This window comes from Microplitis mediator, chromosome 9 (genome assembly GCF_029852145.1).
Source record: "Microplitis mediator isolate UGA2020A chromosome 9, iyMicMedi2.1, whole genome shotgun sequence".
NCBI classification, from domain to species: domain Eukaryota; kingdom Metazoa; phylum Arthropoda; class Insecta; order Hymenoptera; family Braconidae; genus Microplitis; species Microplitis mediator.
In genome coordinates, this window is record NC_079977.1 from 18,367,193 (window position 1) to 18,394,471 (window position 27,279).

General features: G+C 29.9%; 1 protein-coding gene and 1 long non-coding RNA gene across 8 annotated transcripts; one reads left to right on the forward strand and one right to left on the reverse strand.

Moving 5' to 3' along the window:
• On the reverse strand, positions 1-5,228 carry LOC130675186 (uncharacterized). The gene is made up of 3 exons (XR_008991234.1): positions 4,823-5,228; positions 4,592-4,753; positions 1-135 (listed from the first exon to the last, which is right to left on the reverse strand). It is a non-coding gene; the product is annotated as an uncharacterized LOC130675186 (long non-coding RNA).
• LOC130675184 (uncharacterized) lies at positions 2,099-26,122 on the forward strand. Of its 7 annotated transcripts, none has more exons than XM_057480718.1 (9): positions 2,106-2,309; positions 12,499-12,645; positions 12,831-12,936; positions 22,438-22,679; positions 22,738-22,889; positions 22,957-23,056; positions 23,136-23,384; positions 24,718-24,966; positions 25,027-26,122. In XM_057480718.1, exons 5-9 carry the CDS (start codon positions 22,782-22,784, stop codon positions 25,035-25,037), a joined length of 717 nt encoding a protein of 238 aa, XP_057336701.1. In that variant the 5' UTR covers positions 2,106-2,309; positions 12,499-12,645; positions 12,831-12,936; positions 22,438-22,679; positions 22,738-22,781; the 3' UTR covers positions 25,038-26,122. The 7 variants fall into 7 exon arrangements, with proteins under 7 accessions (XP_057336703.1, XP_057336701.1, XP_057336706.1 ...); XM_057480723.1 differs by having other exon boundaries at positions 22,761-22,889; XM_057480724.1 differs by having other exon boundaries at positions 22,817-22,889.
• The last annotated feature ends 1,157 nt before the right edge of the window (positions 26,123-27,279 follow it).

A 27,279-nucleotide genomic window follows, 5' to 3' on the forward strand; every position in this document is an offset into this window, starting at 1 on the left:
CGTTCCGATAATAAAAATAGTTATGACAGAAATGAACTCGTTGTATGAAGTAACTCGACATGTTGTGTGAACTATAGGGTCGCAGTTCTCAAGATGATTTTTTATCGGCAATACTGTGTTTAAGAAAGCTGCTGCCTGTAATAAAAAAGTTATCAGTAATAAAGAATGCCCGGGAAAAAAACTTTAGATCTGCCTAGATCAAATTAGATCAAATCTGATCAAATTTGATCAGGTCTGGTCGAATTTCATGCTTGAATAGGTACACTGAGAGACAATTTCGTTTCATAGTAATAAAAGTTATTAGTATTTATTAAAACACGTATTATGGTCATGCGCAGATCAAAAGTTTACTAAATACAAATAAAAATTTTATTAAAATCCCGTTCAAAATTTTATTAATATTTAACACGTGTTTATTAGTATCAACTACGTGTTTATTCATATAGTAAATGAATTAATGTTGTGAATAACTAATAAATAGATATGTATAATAGGGTGCTTCGTTTAAACCGACTATTTTTTTTTTTCGCTCCCATCCCGAAATTTTGTTGGAAGTACTCCAAAAAAAATTCCCTGAGAGTTTGAGCCCTTAAAATTAATATTAAGTACTCGAACACAACGTGTGAAGATTTCCCATTGAAAATACACGTAAACTTTGGTTTTTATTTTTTAAACTTCTATAATTCCGCGGCATTTTATGATATCATCTCGCCCAAAGTCGGGATTTTCTGAGAATTAAATGTACTACAAAAGTGTCCAGTGTCGCGAAGTCGTAACTCAGACGGGTGGGGTAGTACGGACCGCTAAACCGAACTCTTTCATAGAATTCTTGTTTTTTTCTTATTATCTCATAAACAACGAGACCTACAGAAAAATTGTAAGGAATGATTTTATAGGAAATTTATTTTTCTACAAAAAAGGTCCTTAGCACCGAATCACTCAGATTGATATTTTCTGAGATATTAATTATTGAAGTTTAAGTAGCATTGAATTCCCATAAAATGTCAAATCAAATCTTAGAAAATATTGATTTTTTATTTGACTAATATCTCAGAAAATATCAATCTGAGTGATTCGGTGCTAAGGATCTTTTTTGTAGGAAAATAAATTTCCTATAAAATTATCGTTTCCATTTTTTCTGTAGGTCTTGTTGTTTATGATATAATGAGAGAAAAAACAAGAATTCTATGAAAGAGTTCGGTTTAGCGGTCCGTACTACCCCACCCGTATGAGTTACGACTTCGCGACACGGGACACTTTTGTAGTACATTTAATTCTGAGAAAATCCCGACTTTGGGCGAGATGATATCATACAATGCCGCGGAGTTATAGAAGTTTAAAAAATAAAAACCTAAGTTTACGTGTATTTTAAATGGGAAATCTCCACACGCTGTGGTCGAGTACTTAATATCAATTTTAAGGGCTCAAACTCTCAGGAAATTTTTTTTGGAGTACTTCCAACAAAATTTCGGGATGGGAGCGAAAAAAAAAAAATAGTTGTTTCAAACGAAGCACCCTAATGTATAATCTAAAAAGTCATTGCATTCCATTGATGAATTAAAATTAAAAAATTTTGTTACAGATTAATTTATTTATGAGCAGTAAATAATACCAAAATATTAAAACCCGGGGAAAATGATTTAGATCTGACTATGGTCAGCAGATATAATTATATCTGATCAGATAAAATAATATCTTGGCAGATCTATTTATATCTGATCAGATCTAATATTTAGACATGACCAGATCTCATTATATCTGGCCAACCACCGTTTATGTCTTGTCAGATCTAATTAGATGTAATTAGATCTAGGCTAGATACAATATCAGGCATGATTATATCTAGTCAGATCGGCATATATCTCGTAAGATCTGATCAGATAACTATATCTGAACTAAATACAACAATTAACATAATCAGATCCTTTTATATCTGCTCAGATACAATTATGTTGTAACAGGGAAAATTTGAATTTTCCGCGTTCAGTTAAAATAATTATCTACTATGCGCGCCGTCGATAAAAGCTATAACTACCCTAGGGTTATCCGGGGTAGAGTGCGACTTGTCGTCAGGAGTGGTAATTGTAGAGGCTTGTCCGTCAGTCTCACTTAGTTCTAAGTAGGAGTTGCCGAATTTTCCGAAAGTTGCCGAATCTAGACGAGTGGGTGCACAATTAGAGTGATGGAGAGTACAGACGAGACAAAGGAACCCGACAAGACGAGACAAAGGAACCCAACAAGACGAGACAAAGGAACCTAATAAAACGAGACGGAGAAAACACGAGGAGAAAACATCAGAATAAAATCAGGTATTAATTAAATTAGTTTTCTAGGCCTAAGCTGGAATATTAATTTAATTTAAAAAAATACTTAATCGTTCGTGAGGGTGATCCACGTCTAGGCCCATAATAAATTAATTAGTTGTAGAATTTGTTAAAATTAATTTAAGCCAGGCGTTGTCTAACCGGATCTAGACCATTGCCGGAATTATTGCGTCGTAGAAATTTCTAGGCCGATTGTGTAAAACACAAGCCAGAAATTCCGTGGTCTAGTCCGAGTTAAATAAAATTAATTAATTAAATTAAATAAAATTAGTTGATCAAAATAAATAAAATTAATTAAATAAATAAATTAAAATTATAAAGTAACCGATAAATAAATGAATGATTAATTCAACAGACGCGAAAAATCTGATCAATAAATAATTAAAATTATTAAATTATAGTAATTAATAAATTATCATAATTAAAATTGATGTCACGGTGAGAATCAAGTACCCGAAAAGAAAAGGATCGAAGAAAATCAAAAGTAGTCAGTAACGCGTACTTGGAAGAATTAAGTGCGGTGATTGTAATGTGGTTTTGAAATTACTGACGGAAATTCATTGCGGTTAAAGATAATCAAAGTAATAAAAGTAAAAGTGATAAAGTCATTTCAAAATAAATGAATTAATAAATTTTTATACTCTAACATTAATTAATTTATTGCAAAAATTAAAGTCGTGGCGGGAAATTTGATGGCCGGATGCCATTTTATTTTATTTTAAACGTGTGCGTGTGCGTGCGATAGTCTAGGGGACTTAGATAAGTGTGAGTGTGTGAGAAATCGTCAAAGGTAGTTGACGTTAGTTAAATAAAGTTTAAATTTGAATTGTTTAGAAAATACCAAAGGTAATTGGCTAAAATAATTGTATTAAAATTACCAAAGGTAATTGGTTAAAGTTAATAATTTATAGCGTCAAAGGTAATTGACAAATTGCTTATAATGTATAAGGTACATAAGTTATAAGGTCATAAAGGTTTATAAAGTTAAAAAGGTTTATTGAATAAACAAAAGGTCTAAAGGTTAAATAAAAAGTGAATTAAAATTTATTACAAATTATCCTTCCTCTTCTCTCTCTCTCACAATTAATTAATTTACACCATGTCTGTTCATGTCTAAAGCGGTATATGCGTTCAGGCCTGATCATACCTGTACATGCCTGTCCATGTCTGTTCATGCATGTTCATGTCTGTTCATGTCTGAAGTGTTAAATATGCTCAGGCCTGATCATACCTGTCCATGCCTGTTCATGTCTGTCCATATCTGAAGTGTTAAATATGCCCAGGCCTGTCCATATCTGTTCATGCCTGTCATGCCTGTTATGCCTGTTCATGGCTGTTCATGGTTGTTCATGTCTGAAGCGTTAACTACGCTCAGGACTGATCATACCTGACCATGCCCGGTCATGTCTGTTCATGTCTGAAGCGTTGAATAAGCTCAGGCCTGATCAGGCCTGTTCATGCCTGGTTATGTCTGTTCATGTCTGTTCATTGATATAAAATTTTTTTGACCAAGAATTTATCACGTATAACCCGGGAAAACAGGATCAGACCTGATCAGACATGAACAGACATGAGTCTTAAGACTTTCAGTACTTGAAGTTCGTACGATACCTACTTTTCAACTCAATCTCTTAGGTCAACAGGTCACGAGGCGAACTTTCAAGCGCAAAGTCCACGGTTCGAATCCTAGACACTCCCATATTTTTTATTTTTTTTTCATTTTTATAGAAATAATTATATATAATTGTATACAGTTATGCATATTTATATATAATTATATAGGACCATTTTAGGTAGATTTTTTTAAAAATCTAGGTATTGTATTTGTCCTCATGGTCGATTTTTCAAGGAATTTTGTCACAACCTATCATAATTAGTTGAGTAGAGTTCGAAAATACCATTCGTTGAAAAATTTATATATGTATATATATATATATATATATATATATATATATATATATATATATATATATATATATATATATGTAATAGAACCAAGTTTTGAGAACACGATTGCGCCTAGAATCCTAATCGGATCCTAATGAAATTTATTACACTTATTCTATGGGTGATTACCACGGTTAAGTTCGAAGATGGGCTAAATCGTTCGATTAGTTTAGAAGATATGGCTGTTTCAAATTCCCACGATTTTTCAAAAAAAAAAAATTTTATCCACTTTCAAGTTCATATAACTTTAAAACTAAAACTCATAGATAATTTCCGTAAAAAGTATTTGAAAGCTAGTCTAATAAGCTTTAATTTATGACCTTAAACTTGATGTTTTGACCATTTCTTCAAATAATTTGATAGCCTTGAAAATTTTAATGGAATCAAAAAATGTTGAAAATATGGTGTTCATTCAACATCATTTATGCATTTCCCATTATAATCAAATTTCGTCAGTTGTATTTTATTGTGCACAAAATAACCTGTAAATTTCACAGCTATTTTATATTTTAAAAGTATTTCTTTTATTACTTATGATGTATCAAATGTACCTCTACGACGTATGATTATAACTGGTCTTGTCATTACGATAGCGCCTACAGTTCTTATCGGATCTTAATGAAATTTTTCACACTTATTCCATAGGCGATTATCTTGATCAAGTTCAAAGATGGGCTGAATCGTTCGAATAGTTGTGAAGTTATGGCTGTTTGAAATTTCCACGAGTTTTCGAAAAAATCAGTTTTTATTCACTGTTGAAGTTCATATAACATTAAAACTAAAACTGATAGACAATTCCAGTAAAAAGTATTTAAAAGCTTGTCTAATAAGCTTTAATTAAAGACCTTAAACTTAATGTTTTGACCATTTCTTCCAATAATTTGATAGCCTTAAAAATTTTAATGGAATAAAAAAATCTTGGAAATATGGTTTTCATTTCACATAACTTATGCATTTCCCATTATAATACAATTTTGTCAGTTGTATTATAGTGTGAACAAAATAACCTGTAAATTTCACTGCTATTTTATATTTTAAAAGTATTTTTTTTATTATTTATGCTGTTTCGATCGTACCTGTACGTCCTATAATTATAACTGATCTTGCCATCGTAATAGTAATTACAATTATGATCTCATACTAATTAAAATTTCTATACTTTGTTTACGTGAAGGTTAGTTTAGTACATTACCTATATAATGTTTTGTCAAATCAACTATCTGAAGTTCACTATCGAAAATAGTCGTTGTCTTTTTTTACTCTCACTCTTAGAAAACGAGCCTAATTTCATATCATGACTATACACTAACATGTATCACAAGATATGTATGTATTAAACTTTTTATATAGATTAATTGGAAAATCTACCTTCCATTTCGGCTGCCGAATGGCCTTTTTTTTATATATAATTGTTTTACCAGAATGGGCATGAACAGGCATGAACAGACCTGATCAGGCCTGAAGACCCATGCCTGTTCATGTCTGATCAGGCCTGAACATTTTTTCCCGGGGTGTCAATCGGTTTATTCGTTCGAGAGATATCGTTAGAGAAAAAATGGTAAAGAACTATTTTTTTCGAAAAGAACGGCATACAAAAGTATTTTCGCGCTCGAAAATGTATTAACGACAAAGTTTCCAAGCTCAAGGAGCTCGAAAACAGCGGGAAGTATTAGGGTTGGCCCACAGGGTCACTCGATAGACATATTTTTTTCTGTGGATTGACTGCTTACCATTTTATCGTTTTCAGTATACGTCAGAAGCGGATAAGGAAAATTAAAAGTGCAGCAATTATGATAATAATAATTGGACACTAATTTATAATATCCGCTTTCATTCATAACACACAGGGTCATTGCTGGCTAGTTTTACATATCAACTTTAAAAAAAAAAAAAAAGTTAAAGTAGATAAATAAGCAAGTTAAATAATATATTTAGGGAAGGGTGGAGCACGACAGCCCCCCTTAAAAATTTGAATAAATTTTTTATATCATTATCGGTCATATCATGATATCTCTGATGTTAAATATCTGGGGCATAATGGATCACCTGAATAAAAATACGCTACAGAAAAATTATTTTATTTTCTAAACTAAAATGAATTTGAAAATTTATTGATATAAGATCGTATAGGTCAACAGATTATAATGTGGTTAAAATAAAAAAATTAAAATTTCAACAAAATTTGTTATACCAGCTAAATAAAATTTTTTTTTAATAAATTTGGAGTCCATATGGGCTTATAAAGGTACGGAAATAGTAGATTTGTGCTTAAAATCTTATATTCAATAAAAAGAAAAAAAAAATTTTGTTACAAGCTTTTTTGGAGAGATGCCGTCGTGCTCCCAAAAAAAAAAAATTTTTTTTTTTAGTTTTTGTAAAACTTTAAGGCGGTTGCTTAAGGTAGGACCAAATAAGGTTGACCTGGAGATTAAGAGCCATAAAGAATTATTACCGGCTTAAGGGGGCCGTCGTGCCCTACCCTTCCTTATGTCAATTGAGCTCATTTAGTATTATATGAAATTAAGACAATATATTTTGAGAAAATAATCTGTAACAGTTTATGGAGAAATTAATGATTTATCAGAAGAAATCACCACATTGTTTTCAAGGTACTTGCTTAACTGATGAAGCGCAATTAAGATCACTCGGAGGATAATTATAACAATTCAGTGAAGATTTATAAATGTATTCTATAAATTGATAAAAATCTCTCATTTGCAAAAAAAAATTTAAAGGACCTGTTTTTATTCATAAGAGATGCTCCTGATATCTTTTATGAATACTAAAATAATTTTTTCTCTCGATGTTATAAAATGGAAGAAAAAGAATCTATGTGGGATTCGAATCTACGATTACTCTTTTAAAGATGTTTCCCGCATGGAAAAGCTATATATTGTTAAAAGTATATAAAAAAATATATGGTGAATATGTGATAAATATATAGCGGCAAAAATATCTATATTGAAAAATATATGTTTTTTACATATATTGAATTATATATTTATCATAATATATTTACTTGTATATAATGTTTTGTATTTTTCTATATATGTTATCTCATATAATGCTCAATATATTCTTATCATATATGGATAATTTATATATAATTTATAAGTATAATATAATAAACTTGATATATATATCCATATATTTTGACTCATATAATTAGTGGTATATGGTCTCTATATAATTGATTATATATGAAAGAATTTATATGATTAAATATATGGTTCGCGGTATATTGGAATTATATTTTTCCAGTTTATCAAAACTTATATTTTTCGCAATATTTTGAAAATTTTATTTTTTAATATACTTTTTCAATTTCTACACAATTCCACAAAAAAAAGTCAAATTTATTATTTTTTCTCCTTCTTTTCATTGACCTTATATTTACTGGCAATTACCTAAGAAAAGTAAAAAAACTGAAAAAGGCCATTCGGCAGCCGAAATGGAAGTAGATTTCTCATTGTTTAATTTTTTTTCACTGTTAAAATAAAAGTTGATAATAAAATAAAATTTTTTTTTACATTTTCTTAAGAATTCTTAAAACAAAAGAAATCCAAAAATTATACCCGGGAAAAAATGTTTTTATAAAATTTTGTAAAATTTTATAAAATTTTACAAAATTTTAGTACTAACATTTTATAAAATTTTATAAAATTTTATACTGAAAATGGCCTGGTAAAATTTTATCAAATTTTATAAAGTTTTATCAAATTTTATGAAGTTTTATAAAAATTTATAAAATTTTATAAAACTTTGTAAAATTTCATAAAATTTTACCAGGCCATTTTCAGTATAAAGTTTTATAAAATTTTGTAAAATTTTATAAAATTTTATAAAGTTTTATAAAATGATTTTTTTTTTCCGGGACGGGTCACCCATCCAATTAATGGCCACCCTCGATGCTGCTTAACTTTTGTTATTGAAGAATCGTAGTCTGCTCCGCTCGTCTATTGGTTACTTGTAGCTAAGAAATATTCATGGCTATATTTATGATTACTCATGAATACTTATCAGCCATATTTCATAGTTTAATTTATAATTATATATAAAAAAAAGATTTGGATAATTCAACTATCGACTGTTTAATGGACATAAAATTTTAAAATTAATTAAATTTATTGATTTTTATTTTTGAATTAATGGCGAAACCTTCGAACTTTTTCTTGAGTAACGACGATTTAATTTGAATTGCTAGTTGACAAAATAAAAATTTAAAAACATTAAATTCAAAATTATCACATTATGTAATATATATAAATATGTAAGAGAAAGGGGTGGCGGGGGTAGGCAAAACGAGGTACTTCTAAAATTTTATAAAAAACAATTTTTTTTTTTTAAATCTATTATAACCATCCCAAAATTACTTTTGTAAATATAATTGAGCATTATTTCGAATTTTTTTCGTTAAACTTTTTCAAGAATCTAGTGCCGGTCGAAAAATGTTAAAGACTTTTGTATTATGATAAAAACTATTAAAAACTTTTTTATCTTCCTTTGCATCCAATAATTGTGTAAAATATAATTTTTCTTAATGTAAATAACTTACAAAAAATTTTAATAAAATCAAACTTATTCAATATTCAGAATTTTTTTTTTTTTTTACATTTTTCTAGGGGTACCCTGCATACATTTAGGTAATCAATTATATTTTTTATAATATAATTTTCATATTTGTTTATCACCATATTTTGCCCGCAAAAATGGAATTTTTGTTTTTTTATGGCCATTGAAAATTTTATTTATTTACTTTGAATTTCTAACAATTTTTATAATAATTTGTAATAAACGTTATAAAATTGTGTGACATTTTATCAAATTTTACAAAATGCTACCCTACACTAGATGCAATAGTGGCATCAAGTTCTCTAAAGTTTTATGAAATATTATTATAATTTTATAAAATTTCATACAATTATATAAAATTTTATCTAATTATTACTCCCCTTTTGAGATCTTACTTTATAAAATTGTATAAATTTGTATAAGATTTTATAAGATCGCATATAATTTTATGAAATCGTATACAACTTTATAAAATTTTATAAAATTTCATCTAAATATTACTTCTCTTCTAAGAACTTACTTCATAAAATTATATAAAATTGTATAAGATTGTATAAAATTTTATATAATTTTATGAAATCGTATAAAACTTTATAAAATTTCATACAATTATATCAAATTCCATTTAATTATTATTTCCCTCACTAAGATCTTACTTTATAAAATTTTATAAGATTGTATAAAAATTTATATAATTTTATGAAATCGTATAAAAGTTTATACAATTTCATAAAATCTTATAAAATTTCGTACAATTATATAAAATTTTATCTAATTATGACTTCCCTTTTAAGATCTTACCATATAAAATTTTATAAAATTTTATAAAATTCTATGAAATTTGATAAAATTATATAAAATTATATGAAATTCTATAAAATTTCGCTGTACAGTCTTATAAAATTATATAAAATTTAATATAATTTTATACAATTGTATAAAACTTTATAAAATTTTGTTATATTTTATACAATTTTATAAAATGTCATACAATTTTATAAAATTACATTTATTTATTACGTTCCTTACTCAGATCTTACTTTATAAAATTTTAGAAGATTTTATAAAATTTTTGAAGATTTTATAAAATTGTATAAAATATTATAAAATTTTATAAAATTGTATGAATTTTTATAAAATTTTGCTGTAAAATCTTATAAAATATTACAAAATTTTATAAAATTGTATAAAATTTTATATTATTTTATAAAATTTTATAAAAACATTTTTTCCCGGGTAAGTATAATGCCAAAAATTGAAGCTAACTAAATGAGCTTCAGAAGAATTTTTGATAATGCACTATATGTTTTGATTTGACGTTATTTAAAGATTCGTATGCATATATTCAAACTATTGGACCAATGGTATTCCGGACCCTATTCGAAAAATTATGAAAGATTATGGTTTTAGGGCTCGAGAATTCTACCATAAGGACAAAGGCGATAATTTGCTTTCAATAAAATCTACTAATAAAATATTCTAAGATTAAAAATTGATTGCGATACATCAAAGTGTCATACTTGAAATTAGTACTAATATTTGAAATAAAAAGCCTATTAGAATATCGAACGACGAGTAGATATAGAGAATATTATCATCATAACTAATGTTAATCTTGTTATTGATATATCATATCATTTATACACTGTCGATAAAACAAAATTGTATATACCCACTGAATTGAGATGTATGGATTTTATAAGTGTCACACTGCGATTATATGAATTTAAGTAGCTCCATGAATGTACTAAGGAGTAGGAGAACTAATGCAATAGCAAAATTTCATTGAATGAATGGTAAAATAAGTAATTCCAGTGGTCTAGGCATATATATAGGCATGAAAATTAAAGCTTATTCGAAGAGCTTTCAGATGGATTTGATGTAAAGTCGATAAGTTATCACATTCAAAAGATATTGAAGGAAGAATAAATAAAAATATATGAATTTTGGACATTTTGAAAATTTAGAAATGCTATAACTTCTAAACTAATGGACCAATTGAGCTCATTTTCGAACTCGAACAAGGTTGTCACCCACAAAATACGTATACTAAGTTTCAAGGTGATCGGTGTGAAATTGTGGCTATGATCAAAGTGAAAACCCGCATAAAATTAGTTTTTATAATATTTTGTAAATGTTCAAAACCATTTATCTACTAGAAAAAATGGTCAAATTAATGAGCTGTATAGTCAAAATTGTAGGCAATCGGACGAGCTTTCACATAGAACAAACGAAAATAAGCTATATCTTACCGTTTAGAAGTTACATCCAGTTAAAGCAGCAAACAAATTTTTTTTGAAAATTTTGCAAAATTTCAATTAACTATAACTTCTAAACTTATTGGCCGAAATGGCTCATCTTCGAACTCATTCAAGGTAATCGTCCATAGAATAAGTATACTAAGTTTCATTAAGATCGGTGTAGAATTGCGGACGCTATCGTTGGAGAACGGCGCGTTATATTTTATATATATATATATATATATATATATATATATATATATATATATATATATATATATATATATATATATATATATATAAATACATATATAAACTTTTGAACTGAATGTATTTCCTGACTCAGCTCGTCGAGCTGAGTTTAGAGGTAGCAAAATTTTTCAAAAATTCCATCATGAGGACAAATACAATAGTTAGATTTTTATGAAATCTACTAAAAATTGACTAAAAATATACATTAAATACTCTACAGTATATAAAAATTCCAATGTATTTAGTTATTTCTGTAGTGTTTAATTGTTATTATCATAATTGCTGCACTGTCGTTTTTCCTTGGGTGCTTCTGACGTATACCAAAAATGATAAAATGGTTATCAGATAATTGTTTTTCGGCATTGAAGGCTCCCACTCGAACAATTCTGCAAGTATAAAAACCCCATTTTGTTACCAATCGGTACTCAGAAGGTTTCAAAGATTCAACGGAACACTATTGGTAAGAGATTACAACTTTTGTTTTTACATTTTGAATTATTGAAATTGAGGATCATTCGAATAACAAATATTTGGTTACGCTGTTTGTTAGATTTCCTTAAAGGAAAATAATTTTAAAACATTGATGAATTTTGCTAGAATAAGTCATAGTATCCCATCGATTTTCTTCACAACAGCTATACCTGGGTCATAAATAAAACTTTATTCAGGCTCGCTCCACCTTATTTTCTTTTAAAATCGGTTTGCCGACGATTTTTCGATAATATCTCGACTTTTTCGATTTAAATTAAAGTATTTTCAACTTATTTGTATTTTTTGATCTTAGTTTGAACTGATTCGTCTTTATTTAATGCTGAATATTTATTTATGCTGAATATTTTTATTATGCTGAATTAAATCGAAAAAAAGTTATTTATTCGTCTTCCTTTCACCCGAATATATCAAAATTATTTTACCTTAGTTTTGACTCTGTGGCCTTATAATTTAAGTCGAATAAGTCTAAACCAAGTCAATTTCGACTTAATTTCAACTTTTTCGTCTTAAATCGAGACCAAGTAAGGCCGCTAAGTCAAAACCAAGGCGAAAACTCAAAGTATTTGGTATATATGCCATTATGTCAATCCCAGCTCGATATATTTTCCACATTCGAATTTTGATTACATTTTTTATCATTTCTCGAAGCAGTACATTTGTTTGTTTATCAGATATACTTTACGTTTCAAAACCGATTTATCGCAAAGAAAACATTTATCATCGGAAAGGTCGAAGAACACGATTTGTAAATATTTGAAATTCAGCAATTTGCGGATCGATCACATACAGGCTTGCAGAACTTGAGAAAACAACGATCGGTAATGAATCATAATTGCTTATATATTCTTAATTATAACTTTTGTATTGTTGAATTTACGAATACAAAAGGAAAATATTTTTTATAGAAATTTTATTAATTTCTGAATTAATTACAGTACTTTTTTTGTCGTACCTTAACAGTTTTGCTGCAAAATTTAAATTAAATAATAATTTTATTTTTCAGCTTCAAGATATAAAATAAAAAAATGTCGAAAATAATTTTATTGTTATCAATTTTCGTATTGGTTGTTATCTATCCCGATGTGTATGCAGAATGTCCTGGCGGTTGGGTAAGTAATTATTACAACACAGAGGAAAAAAAACAAAGTTACAAGTAGACATGAATAGTTTTGAAAAACTCCAAACTTTAATCAATTCGTTTCAACTTAAAAACTCTAAGTTTTGACATTTTAACCCTGAAACTCATCATTTAACAAATTACAGTTGATATTAAACCTTGCGCAAGACTGAAATTCGAATATTTCATACTGTTCACTTTAAACTCGTATAAATTTCTAATTTTAAATTTAACGATTCGCATCAGTTAAGGACATTATTTCTTATAAATTTCAATTTCGTGTAACTTCGTTGCTCCCTGGTAGGAAAAAAAATATTGACAATGGCGCCAGTCTTGGTACAATACTGGGCTACCCAGACTCGGCCTCCAAAGTTTGATCCGAGATCTGACCAACGTTTAGGTGACGAGCCTCGGTTTACCAGTCTTGGGCCAAGATTCAACAGACATTTAATTGACAAGTCTTGATCTGCCAGTCTTTGGGCCAAGATTCAGCCAATATTCTAGCAACAAGCCCTGGTTTACCATACTAAATAACAAATGTTACCTATTGTACCTAAAAACCTCTGGCTTTTATGTATGACATAACAGCCTAGAGGATGAAACACTTGCCTAACAGCTATGAAGGACCAGGTTCGAGACCCAGCAAATGCAAAAAAATTTAATTTCATTGATCTACCCGATTTTTCTATTGTACTAATTAATTTGCATATGTTACCATCACGCACATGTCTACTAATATATTTTTAACTTTCCGTTGAAAAAATCTATGAAAAATTCGAAAAGTTATTGTTTTTACCCCGATTTTCGAGAATCGAGTTTTCATCAGGTGTCGACGTTTTGAGGTTCTAGAAAGCTATTCTTACTATTTTCAGAATGATGAGCGAGTGTGTGTGTGTGTGTGTGTGTGTGTGTGTGTGTGTGTGTGTGTGTGTGTGTGTGTGTGTGTGTGTGTGTGTGTGTGCAGCTAAAGGAGCCCAATAACAGCGGGATGTTTTGGGGCTGGCTTGCAGGCTCAACCGACAGACAGATTTTGTTTTTTTATTTATTATTCATAAGTGTAGGTGCTTATTTAGCTACAAACTTGGCACAATGCTGGCAATAAAGCTTGGCTCTATATTATCATTTCGATACTTAGACAGACTTGGGCCAAGCTTGGATTTCAAACTTCCCTCAGAGTTAATAAATCTTTCGCCAACCCTCGGCCAAGCTTGGGCCCATAGTTTTTTCCTATGAGGACTTGGAGTCAAATAAAAAAAAGTTAATTGTTTTTACTTCTCGATACACTACAACAATTTCTACTGAAAACTGAAAAATCAATGATCTAATATTTTTTTAGTGCGATGCATCAGCAGGATATCACTGTTGTCGAGGAAATGAATGCGATAATTGGTATGGTGAATGTACTTGTGTACTTTCGGAGCCGGTTGGTTGAAAAAACATTTGTTCCTTCTAGCAAATAATTATAAAAACACAATGAAGGTTTATAAATGTATTTTATAAGTAAATAAAAAGATCTTATTTACAAAACAAATTGAAAGGACTTGTTTTCATTTATTAGAGATGTTTCTGATATCTTTTAGACAACTATTCTGAATATCGAGCCATAAAAATCTCAACTTCAAGAGATCTGTAAGATAAAATTTTTCTTATCAGGATAATGGCATATAAAAAAATCTGAAAATCACCTGACCTTGGGGGCCGACTCTGAATCTTCCCGCTACTCTCGAGCTCAAAGAGCTCGAAATCATTATAGTCAATACATTTTTTAGCTTTTCAAGCTCGGAAATAGTAATGTCGCACATTACATTGCGACAGTTTAAGCAATAACCAAAATGGAGTAAATCGTCGTTTTTTTTTGTTATATTATATCAGCAATATTTTTGGAAATAATGATCTGATTTTGACGTTCAAAAAGGCATTTCACGCATAGTTTTCTTGCCTCTAACATTGGAACGAAATTTTTAAACGTTTGATAGATCATATTATGACTTATTCGGAATAAATGAAGTTAAAAGTTATTTTTCTTATTTTTAATCATCAATATTTCTTGAATTAATGAACCGATTTCGATGTTGAGGTGGCATTCGAGCCGGCTTATAAATTTTTTGAGCTGTTTATAGATTTTGGAATTAATCCATAGAGTACATTACAAGTTATCCACATTACAAGTTATGAACTTTTAGCCACTGGTTGAATCAGTGAAATTCACTGTTTGTATCAGTGAATATCACGCTCACTAGTTTAAACTAGATAAAACTCTTAATTATTTCTCTGCAATCGAATTTATTGTTATAAAATAAAATTCATACTTATATATAATTAATACTTATTAATATGTAGTGTCCAGAGAGGAAATTACCACGGGCCCAGGCTTGATCCAGACTTGGCCCAACTTTGTAGAACCTTGGGCCAGGCTTGTAAGCCAGTCTTGGTAGAAGCCTGGAATGATAATCTCGGGCCAAGCCTGGTTGCCAGACCTGGCCCAGGCTTCCAGGAAACGAATAAATTTAATTTTAAAAAATTTATTATTATTACCCTCGTAGAATTCATGATCATTAATGTTTTAATTATCTAAGGGAAGTAAATGATGTGAAAAAAACTCGGTGGAAATTCTGCTGGACTCTGGGTGCAAACTGCCGTCCCTCTGATTACTGGGTCCGAACGGTAGCTACTGGACGAACCTACTAACGTTGAACTGGTACATTTATATGATCTACTTATTTAAACCATAGGTGTATCCAAACTTGGGTAATCCTACCTTGGCCCAAGCCTGGCTTGCCATTGGATAGCCAAGGCTAGGTTACCCAGTCTTGGCCCAAGTCTGGCTTGCCATTGGATGGCCAAGGCTAAGTTACCCAGTCCTGACCCAAGCCTGGGCCAATATAGGTGTGCCAAAGCTAGGTTACCCAGTGCTGGGCCAAGTAGGGGCCCGTTGTTCAACTCTGGCAGCTCCTGTATGGGTGGTACTTTGGAAAAAAATTCTAGTACGCGCTTTTATTCTTTGCGAATAAATTTGTCTCTCAGTGTGTATGAACCGATCTGATTTGATCTGTTCAGATCAAAGTAGATCTAGGCTGATATAACTTTCTGCTTAACAATCAGCCTGTCCAGATCCGAACAGATCTAATTTGATCTGGTCATATATAAACAAAATGCAAATCTAAACTTTTTTTCCCGGGTATTGACAGAAAAGAAGTACGGCGGAATTCCGTAAAAGCTAGTTGATTATTTTTTATCGTAACTCGTAAACTATAGAGTTTAGTGATTCGACTCACAGGACATTTTTTACAGAGAATTAAATTTCCCACAAAATTGGTCCTTGACCCTATCATCGTACAGCCAATAGTTTACGTTCTACAGGCAAAAATATGAATTTTTATGGAAATATAGAATTTCATTGGGAGCTAAAAATTATAATCGAAAGTTGGTTCAGAGAATTCTCATTTTTTGACTTAAATATGGGAAAGTTGTGTTTACCTGATTAAGAATTGAGTCTACAAAAGTCTCTATGAGTTTATACGGACGATTTGAGATTATTTTTACAAAAATTTTCTAAAGCCATGCAAAAAATTCTAATGATCATGTTATTGAATATATTTAATACTTACAATTCTTAGAGTGCTCATAATATATATTCCGAGTTTCAAATTTTTACATCCACAAAAACTATTAACTATTCGATGATCTTTAACAACGGCCATTTTCTAGATGCACTTAGAAAACTTACTTTTTTTTAAATTTTATATACAAGACCCGTGTGCGTACGAAGCGTACAAGAAAACTTTTTGACCCAATATAAATAATTTAGAAATAGATATATATAACTGCGTACACATGCGTACTAGTTCAGGGTTTCACATAAGGTTACCCTAAATTTGAAGAAACGCAGTAGTTAAATCTATAGAATTTTCCCGTTTAATTATCGACCGGTTTCTCATGCGAGGGGGAATTATTATAATTATTTAGTTGTTTTTTACACAACATAGTTTTGGGGATGAAAAATTTTCGTATTGATTTTGAATGAGTAGTAAAATGTTATGAAGTATAGTTTAAATAATGATATTAGATTCAAAAAATTTACGATACTCTCTAAACATGAATTAGTGGAAATTTCATTAATTATGTTAGTGAAGCAGGATTCACGTCATAATCAGTGTATTTAAATAAAAAATTAGTGAATTCTCACTAATAAATTTAGTACTATAATATTCACTAGCAAATTAGTGATTTTCACTACTGAACTAGCGATATTTTCATAATTTCTACAAGTGAAACTGTTATTCACTTCTTAATTGATGAATTTCACAATTTCACTAGTAACTTTAACTAGCAAATAATTAAATATTTTACTAGATATAAATATAATTAATAATTATGGTGCTATTTTTAAAAATTTTAATAAAAAACTTTCAAAATAAACAAAAATAGAAGTACAGATCAATAACATATTTATATGAAGAGTACGTCAATCATAACATCACGGATTTTTTATTTCTTCATCAGTTATTGTTTGGTATCATAACGAATATACTATTTACACTCACGCGATCACATGCGTAGGTCAGCGCAGTGGATAGCATCAAAGACTTTGAATCGAAAGGATGCAGGTTCGAGCCCAGCAGTCACCGGGATTTTTTCATCAATCAAAATCATGTATACTTCATCTAAATAATGATTCTAATACATTAATCACATTTCGGATCTAATTACAAGTGTCTTATATTTTTTTTCGCAATATAAGATTTTTTTTCACCGATGAAATCAGTGGATTCTCATATTCACTTTTCAATTTAGTGGATTCTCATATTCACTTATCAAATCAGTGAATTCTAATATTCACATATTCATTTAGTGAATATTCACTAATTCTGCGTAGTACGATTGTAGCATCGACAATTAGTGAATATTCACTTAAATTTAGTGAAAAATCACTAATTCATATTTAGAGAGTAGTACTAATGGTAAATGAGTATGGAACTACAGTAAAAAATACCGATAACGGAAAAATTTTTAAAATACGTCGAACAGAGTTCATAATTTGCATTGTAATTTAGACAATGCAGCAGATTAAATTTTACTTAAAAAATTTTCACCCGCTGCATCGTAATTGATAATTGATAGAAACAGTTCCGAAAAAGTTTGAATTGTTAAATTTTCTATCGCACCTAATTTTTTAATTTATTTTTTCTTGTTAAAATCAAAATAAAGAAATAGTTTTTCAATATAGCAAAGATAGTTAACTTTTAGAGGTCGATAAAAAATGGTTGGATCTCTGGGAAAAAATTTTTTGATGAAATTTCATAAAATTTCACAAAATCTTATCAAATTTTATGGAATTACACTAATGAAATTTTGTAAAATTTTGTGAAATTTCATAAATTTTTATAAAATTTGACATAATTGTTATCGTGATCCCAAGGAGTTCTCGGTATGAAATTATATATATTTTTATGAATTTCATGAAATTACATGAAGTTTTATAAAATACACTGGTCACAAAAATTAAGGGATAGAAAAAAAATCCGAAATTTTTAGGTGATTTTCAACATGCTGTAACTCGGTGAAAAATGGTTGCAGAAAAAAATCAAAAAAAGTAAATTGTAGCTTCAAGTTTCTAGTTTTCAGATCTGGACCTTAAATTTTTTTATCATGCACGGTTCCGGAGTAATCATAAGAAAACCGACGAAAAAAAAATTTTCAAAATTTTTGCTGGTCTTTCAATAACTCTATGGGCGTCAATAAATTTTTTTGAATAATCCGACCTTATGACTCTTTTAGGAAATTTTATACCCTTTGATTTGGTGGCCTGAAAAAGTCTCTACGACGATTTGGCGCCGAGTTATCATTGATCAAAGCAAAAAAGTCCATTTTGGCTTTGATAATCAATAACTCCGGACTTATTGGTCGTACAGAGAATAGAAGCAGGGTTTTGAAAACTGAGAAACATTCTCTAGAAGGCAAAATTAAAGGCTTTGGATAGAAAAATTTTTTTTAAAGCGATATTGTTTAGTAAAAAAAAGGTCAGGATTTGCAAATTTAAAGATATTCGGAAATCTAGCTAGAACTTTGGATATAACGGATGAACAAAGGATATCTTCGTCTTTTTTTCAACCTCAAAGTGTTCTGAAAAAACCCTGAAAATTTCAAATCGCTGCGATTTTTCTTTCTTAGTGCCCCGAAGCTTTAAATTTATCGATTTTGTCAAAAATCATCATAATTGGTAGTTTCTCGGTTTTTGTTTATTTTTTCGATTTGAAGATGTTTTTTTTTACCGATAACCTTCATTTTCTTGATCAAAAAAATTGATTGTCGAAAAAAATTGAAAAAAAAATAAATTTTGGAAAAATTTTTTTTTTTTCAAAAATTTTTTTTTCGTTGTATCGCAATGATTTATCTTTGTCAAAAACAATTCCTCAATTTTTTTTTACCACCGGCATTAGCGTTACCCAAAGGGTATGTTTGTTAAGTTGACATTTAAAGCAGATTTAGATTTGAAATTTCCAGGGTTTTTTCAGGACACTTTGAGGTTGAAAATGAAACGAAGATATCTTTTGTTCATCCGTTATATCCAAAGTTCTAGCAAGATTTCCGAATATCCTTAAATTTGCAAATTCTGACCTTTTTTTTACTAAACAATATCGCTTTAAAAAAAATTTTTCTATCCAAAGCCTTTAATTTTGCCTTCTAGAAAATGTTTCTCAGTTTTCAAAACCCTGCTTCTATTCTCTGTACAACCAATACGTCCGGAGTTATTGATTATCAAAGCCAAAATGGACTTTTTTGCTTTGATCAATGATTACTCGGCGCCAAATCGTCGTAGAGACTTTTTCAGGCCACCAAATTAAAGGGCATAAATTTTCGTGAAAAGTCAGACAGTCGGATTATTCAAAAAAATTTATTGACACCCATAGAGTTATTGAAAGACCAGCAAAAATTTTAAAAATTTTTTTTCGACGGTTTTCTTATGATTACTCCGGAACCGTGCATGATAAATAAATTTGAGGTCCCGATCTGAAAACTAGAAACTTGAAGCTACAATTTACTTTTTTTATCTACTCTCTAAAACTAAATTAGTGAAAAACCACTCATTACTTGTGAATATTCACTAATCTAAATTGTCCAAAGTATACGACTATGAATTAGTGACTATTCACTTTTTGAATTAGTAAAAAAAAAACAACATATAGAATTAGTGAAAATTTCACTGATTGAATTAGTCAAAAATGTACTAATTCACTTGTTGACGAGGATTTATTTGGAAAAATATTGTATCGTTGCTAATAATATTGTATCAAAATATTATTATTATTATGATTATTATTTGTAATTGATTATAAAATTTTTTTAGCAACTTGATCGACTAAATTAACAATTAAAATTACTTTCATACGGTAAATATTTATATCATAATTATAACTCATAACCTGAATCTATTGTCAATGATGGTTTTGATTCAGGTTCGGTAAAAAAAGTTGGAGTAAAAATATAAAGCTATTAAAAAATAACAAGATGTATTATTTAGCAACTAAATTAGGTTTTATTTAATTAACTTACTTGAATTAATACTGTTCAGTTGTATTTAAAAATTATCGTAATTAATTTTGCCCTGAATTTGATAATTCAATGATAGAATAAAAAGTCCTTAAGCGAGGCGCCACTAGTAATCATTGTAGAATCCGGGGAATCACTAATGAATTAGTGAATCTAATTCAAAATCACTAATTTTGTAGTGAATTTTAAGATCACTATTTCAATTAGTGAAATTTTCACTTATTTAGTTTTAGAGAGTAAGTGAAACTTTAGAACCTGTTTCCGAGAAAAAAAAAAATTGTTATTTTTTGGATCACTCTAATAATTAGATATGGTTATATATAATTTCATATAGAATCATTTCTTTTCGGCTTCAAATAAAAAATCTGGTTATATATAATTATATATGATCATTTTTTCTCCAGTATAATATTTTAATAAAATTTTATTGAATATTACTGGAACAAATAGTGCAATCTTTGAGAATATCGAAGTTTCTCTCTGTTATTTAAAGTTTTTGGGTTTTTTTGACTATAAAATTCTTTACATGTAGTCAATAATAAGTAAAAAAAAAAATTTTTTTTATGACATTTCTAAAACTCGTTAAAGTAAAAAACGATAACAACTATCTATTTTTATCATTAATTATAGAATTATATATTAAGAGCTATTAAATAGTTATAACATATATTTATAAGACTGTGTCAGCGAAAATAAGTTTTTTTTTGTTTTTAATTAAATACATTTAAAAAGTTCTTCTAATAAAAAATAAATCCGCCTAAAATCTCAACTCTATCTCAAAAATTAAGCTGGCACACGGGGGGGGGGGATCCCCTTTCCCATTTAAAATACATTGAAAAAAATTGTTTTTTTCTATTTTGTAAATAACTATTTTAAAAATTTTCTTTCGACTTTTTAATTCTAAGATCTTGTAGGAAATTAAATTCTCTACGAAAAATATCTCTTGTGTCATACGGTCGAAGTTGATAGGAGAAAAGTTATAGAGGTTGAAACTTAGGAGGAAAAAATCGAATTTTTAAGATGAATACAATTTTCTTGTTTTTTATTCGTTAACTAGCAGGATTTGATTTTTTTATTATTTTGCAATTAGAGTCCTTATAAGAAATGTAATTATCTACAAAAATGGTCGTCAGAGTCGTTTTAATTTTTTTTAGAGCTCATAGAAAAAAAGTTACAGATCTCTAAAGTTAAGAAAAATTGAATTATTGAAAAAAAAATTTTTTTAGTCTAATATTATTTTGAAAGATTGTAAGTCCAGAGAACATAGATACAATAAACCTGAATTTTTAATTTCAATTACAATTTAATTTTGTAGAAATATAAAAAAAAAAAAAATTTTTCTCATTAATTCAATTCTTCTTAACTTTAGAGCTCTGTAACTTTCTTTCCATGAGCTCTATCAAAACGACTCTAAGAACCATTTTTGTAGATAATTACATTTCTTATAAGGACTTTAATTGCTAAATAATAAAAATATGTAATTCTGCTAGTTAACGAATAAAAAACAAAAAAATTGTATTCATCTAAAAAATTCGATTTTTTCTTCCTAAGCTTCAACCTCTATAACTTTTTTCTTATCAACTTTGACCATATGACACAAGAGATCATTTTCGTAGAGAATTTAATTTTCTACAAGAAATTCAGAATTCAAAAATCGGAAAAAAAAATTTTTAACACAGTTATTTACAAAATAAAAAAAAAATTATTTAATGTATTTTAAATGGGAAAGGGGACCCCCCCCCCCCGTGCGCCAGCTCAATTTTTGAGATACAGAGTTGAGATTTTAGGAGGTTTTTTTTTTTTTTATCAAAGTAACTTTTTAAATGTATTTAATTAAAAAAAAAAAACTTTCTGATACAGTCTAATATATATATTTATATATATATAGAAATATACATACAGATATACATACAAATATATAAATATATTTATCCCTTTCCAGAAAGTCTGTTTCGAAATGTTTCGGTGTGAGCTCTACGGGGGTAGTGCCAATCAAAGTTCGTTGTAAGGCTGTTGAGTAACGGTTTAATCGTAGTAGTGCATGCATGCGCCCCCTTCTACTATTTTTTCTGCCCCTTCTTTTCTAAGCAGGCTAGCGCTCTCTCACTTTAAAACGAAGACGTACGATTCAAATTAAGAGCAGGGACTCAAGATCAACCGGGAAAGGGGTATATATATGTATATGTAAGTATAATATGCAATTGTGAAGAGGCAGTAAATTACATTTTCTATTACACGCCAGAATTATTTTTTCACTGAAATAAGTTTCCGAAATCTAAAACTAAAATGGCCATAATAAAAATTTTGGTAATTACTATCAGCGTAATTCAAGCAGAAATTCTACAATTTCCAAGATTCAAATCACTTAACAATTGCAGGGATTACCGAATACAAGTATGCATTAATAAGATTTTGTTTTTTTTTTCTTAACAGTTGATAAACAAAAATGAATTATTTCCAGTGCAATTCGAGTAATGAAATTCCGTGTTGCCAAGAAAATAACGTGTGCGTGAAAGTTCAAAAAGATCTGAGGACATATACTTCCATATGTTTGAAACCGTGTATGTATTTATTTATTTATTCTAATTGAAAATAAATTATCTCTACTTGTATGAAAAATTACGGGCATATATTTTCTAGTAAAATTGGGAGATCTCTGCGAAGAAAATGTCGATTGTTTGATGTTAGGTCATGCGAAATGTGATGAAGGTCACTGTGATTGTTTGACTAATTATGGGATACCGAATAAGGGAACCAAATGTTTGCCACTTATAGGAGGCATTTGTTTGGAAGATGATGATTGCTCTGTGAAAAATACAATATGTGTCAATAATAAGTGTCAATGCAGAGATAAATACTTAGCTATCAATAATAATCAGTGCAAACCATGTAAAATATTTACGTATTTTTATTTTAAGTAACGTGCCAGGTGTTTAGTTCACCATATGTAATTTCAAGTCTGTTTCATAAGCCTAAGGCAAATGTTACCATCTTGTTGGTTGCATGGCCCTTAGGCAAATGCTACTAATACATTTATTACATGAGCTCTAGATTAGATAACTAATGATGTTGAATGGTCTTCAACCGAATGCTTGTAATCATTTGCTGCATAAGCCTTCGGCCAATGGAACCAATGCGTTTGCTACATGAACCTTTGGTCAACGCTGCTAATACATTAATGACACAAGCTCTAGTTTAATTTTACTAACAATATTAAATGAGCTATAGGCGTGTGCCAGTAAACATTTGCTGCATGATCTTTCGGTTAATACTGCTAACTTGTTTGCTGCATGGACCTTAGAAAGAATGATACTAGTACATTCGTTACATTAGCTTTAGATTAGCTGTACTAACAAGATTCAACGAACTTTAGGCAATCGCTAGTAATCATTTGCTGCATAACTCTTCGGCCAATGCAACCAATGCGTTTGTTACATTGACCTGAGGTCAGCGATACTAATACATTCATTACACAAGCTTTAGTTTCATTTTACTAACAATATTGAATGAGCTATAGGCATGTGCCAGTAATCATTTGCTGCATGAACCTTCGGTTAATGCTGCTAACTTGTTTGCTGCATGGACCTTAGAAAGAATGATACTAGTACAATCGTTACATTAGCTTTAGATTAGCTGTACTAACAAGATTCAATTAACTGTAGGCAAACGCTAGTAATCATTTGCTGCATAAGCCTTCGGCCAATAGAACTAATGCGTTTGTTGCATTGACCTGAGGTCAGCGATGCTAATACATTCATTACACAAACTTTAGTTTCATTTTACTAACAATACTGAATGAGGTTTCGTCAAATGTGTGTAATCATTTGCTGCATAAGCCGAAAGTCAATGTTACAAATACATTAGAAACACGAGCTTTTGGCGGATGCTACCAAAAGATTCAATACCTCTGTATATAATTGATTTTACTGCCACTACTGAGTCAGCTTTAGGCAAATATTTTTTCATTTGCTACATGAGCCTTCGGTCAATGCTACCAATTTATTAACTGAATTAGCGTTAAGTGAATAGTCATAATACATTCGATGCGTACGTCATATGTTAATGTTACTGTTGTTTTGTTTTGCATGAGCCTTAGGCAAATGCTACCAACGAATTTTCTATTTGAATTTCAATTCAATGCTACTAATAAATTCACTCTATTTGAGTATATAGCTACGGTAAATTATCGGCACATAATTTTAATTGTCTTTTTAAATTTTAGCAACATTAGGAAAAAAATGCAGAGGTGATTTAAATTGTAATAATGAATTACATATGAAATGCTCAGAAAATGAAATATGTAGCTGTAAAAGTAATCATACCATGATAGATAATATAAAGTGTGTTCCGCTTTTGGATGAATTTTGTTGGACTGGCGAAAAATGTGCAGTAAATAATTCTATATGTTTTAAAAACAAATGTCAATGCATAAAAGATTACAAAGCACTTGGCAATTATATGTGCATTCATAGTAAGTGTTTCTATTTTTATTATTAATAACAGGTTGTTAAATATGTGATCATTTTTCTAGCGGATATTTGAAGTCGCATTGACTTAATGACTTATGCTGTTGGACTACTTCGACTTTATGATTATATATAACAATCATCGGTTATAGTTTTGATAATTTTTAAGTATTTATTGGAATACTTAATGAAGTGTAAAATACTTTCGAAAGATTAAACTGTCAAAAATATAAAAATTAAATAGATTTTTATTCATATCTGATATTATCATATATCATTTTGTTTTAGTTTCAATTGTCAAATCTGGTTATATTAATTATATTTGATTATATATAACTAAACATGATTAGATATAATTAAATATAATCATACTGAAATTTTCCATGTAACGATTTTCATCACAAGTCGCTGGTCAAGACATTGATCACAAGAATCTTTTGATAGATACTACAAAGACTTGGCTGAGATGAAGCCTACACAACAATTTTGTGAGGTAAAAGACCCAGTTACTGACCCTAGCCCAGCTTCTGACCTCAACATTTTTCTTACGTACTTAAAAAACTATAACTTTAAAAAAAAAATCAATTTTTTCTCAATTTATTGTAATTTATTCTGAGTCTCATTAATGGTTATTTATAAAACATAGGAAATATTAATTTAATAAAACCAAACATTTTAGCCATAAGTGGCTAAGGCAGCGAGTTTTTAGGTAGAGTCTAAACAGCCCGATGAAAAAAGATTTTATACAATTATATATAGACTATATATTAGGGTGGCCCAAAAAAACCGACTATATTTTTTTTTTGAGTCTCTTATGAAAATTTGTTGATTCAAGATGTTTTAAGAAGCCTCTCCAAAAATCAGCTAGATAAAAAATTTTCAAGAGGTCGCTCACGAATTTTGAAAATATCAAAAATGATCGAAATTCAGATTTTTTTGTTCTAAATTTCTTCTTTCTCGTGGCAGCTATAGTTTATATTTATGAAATCATGACTACGCTGAAAATTTCAGCCCAAAATTAAAATATTTAAACGTCGCTCAAGAATTTTTAATGTTTTCGAGTACTGTCTCTTGGATGTTTTCGAGCGACCCTTGAATATTAATAATAAAGCTTCTCAATTTTTTTACCTTCAATTTGTATCATAATGAATAAAAATACAACCCGAGATATATAAATAATAAGTTATTTACATACTTTTTTATTTTTTAATTCAATTTTGAGGTTTTTTTGCTTATTCAAAACTTACCTAATTTTATTGTTTAAGATTGTCCTGTATATTTTCGGTTATGCAAAAGTTATATTTGAGTGAAATGACAATAATTGAATTATAAAAAAATACAAAAGCTAATTCAAAGTATTACTTACATATTATCAGTTAATCCCAGAGAGGAAAGTACCACGGGCCCAGGCTTGGCCCAGACTTGGCCCAACTTTGTTGAACCTTGGGCCAGGCTTGTAAGCCAGTCTTGGCCCAGCCTTGGTAGAAGCCTGGAATGATAATCTCGGGCCAAGCCTGGTTGCCAGACCTGGCCCATGCTTGGTTACCAGACCTGACCCATGCTTGTTTGCCAGACCTGGCCCAGGCTTCCAGGAAACGAATAAATTTTATAAAAAAAAATTTATTATTATTAACCTCGTAGAATTCATGATCATTAACGTTTTAATTATCTAGGGGAGGTAAATGATGTGAAAAAAACTCGGTGTAAATTCTGCTGGTCTCTGGGCGCGAACTGCCGTCCTTCTGATTACTAGGTCCGAACGGTAGCTACTGGACGAACCTACTAACGTTGAACTGGTACATTTATATGATCTACTTATATAAACCATAGGTATATCCAAACTTGGGTAATCCTACCTTGGCCCAAGTCTGGGTTGCCATTGGACGGCCAAGGCTAGGTTACCCAGTCTTGGCCCAAGTCCGGGTAATCATTGTAACGGCCAAGGCTAGGTTACCGTCTTGGCCCAAGTCTGGCTTGCCATTGGATGGCCAAGGCTAAGTTACCCAGTCCTGGCCCAAGTCTGGCTTGCCATTGGATAGCCAAGGCTAGGTTACCCAGTCTTGGCCCAAGTCTGGCTTGCCATTGGATGGCCAAGGCTAGGTTACCCAGTCTTGGCCCAAGTCTGGCTTGCCATTAGATAGCCAAGGCTAGGTTACCCAGTCTTGGCCCAAGCCCGGGTAATCATTGTAACGGCCAAGGCTAGGTTACCCAGTCCTGGCCCAAGCCTGGGCCAATATAGGTGTGCCAAAGCTAGGTTCCCCAGTGCTGGGCCAAGTAGGGGCCCGTTGTTCAACTCTGGCAGCTCCTGTATGGGTTGT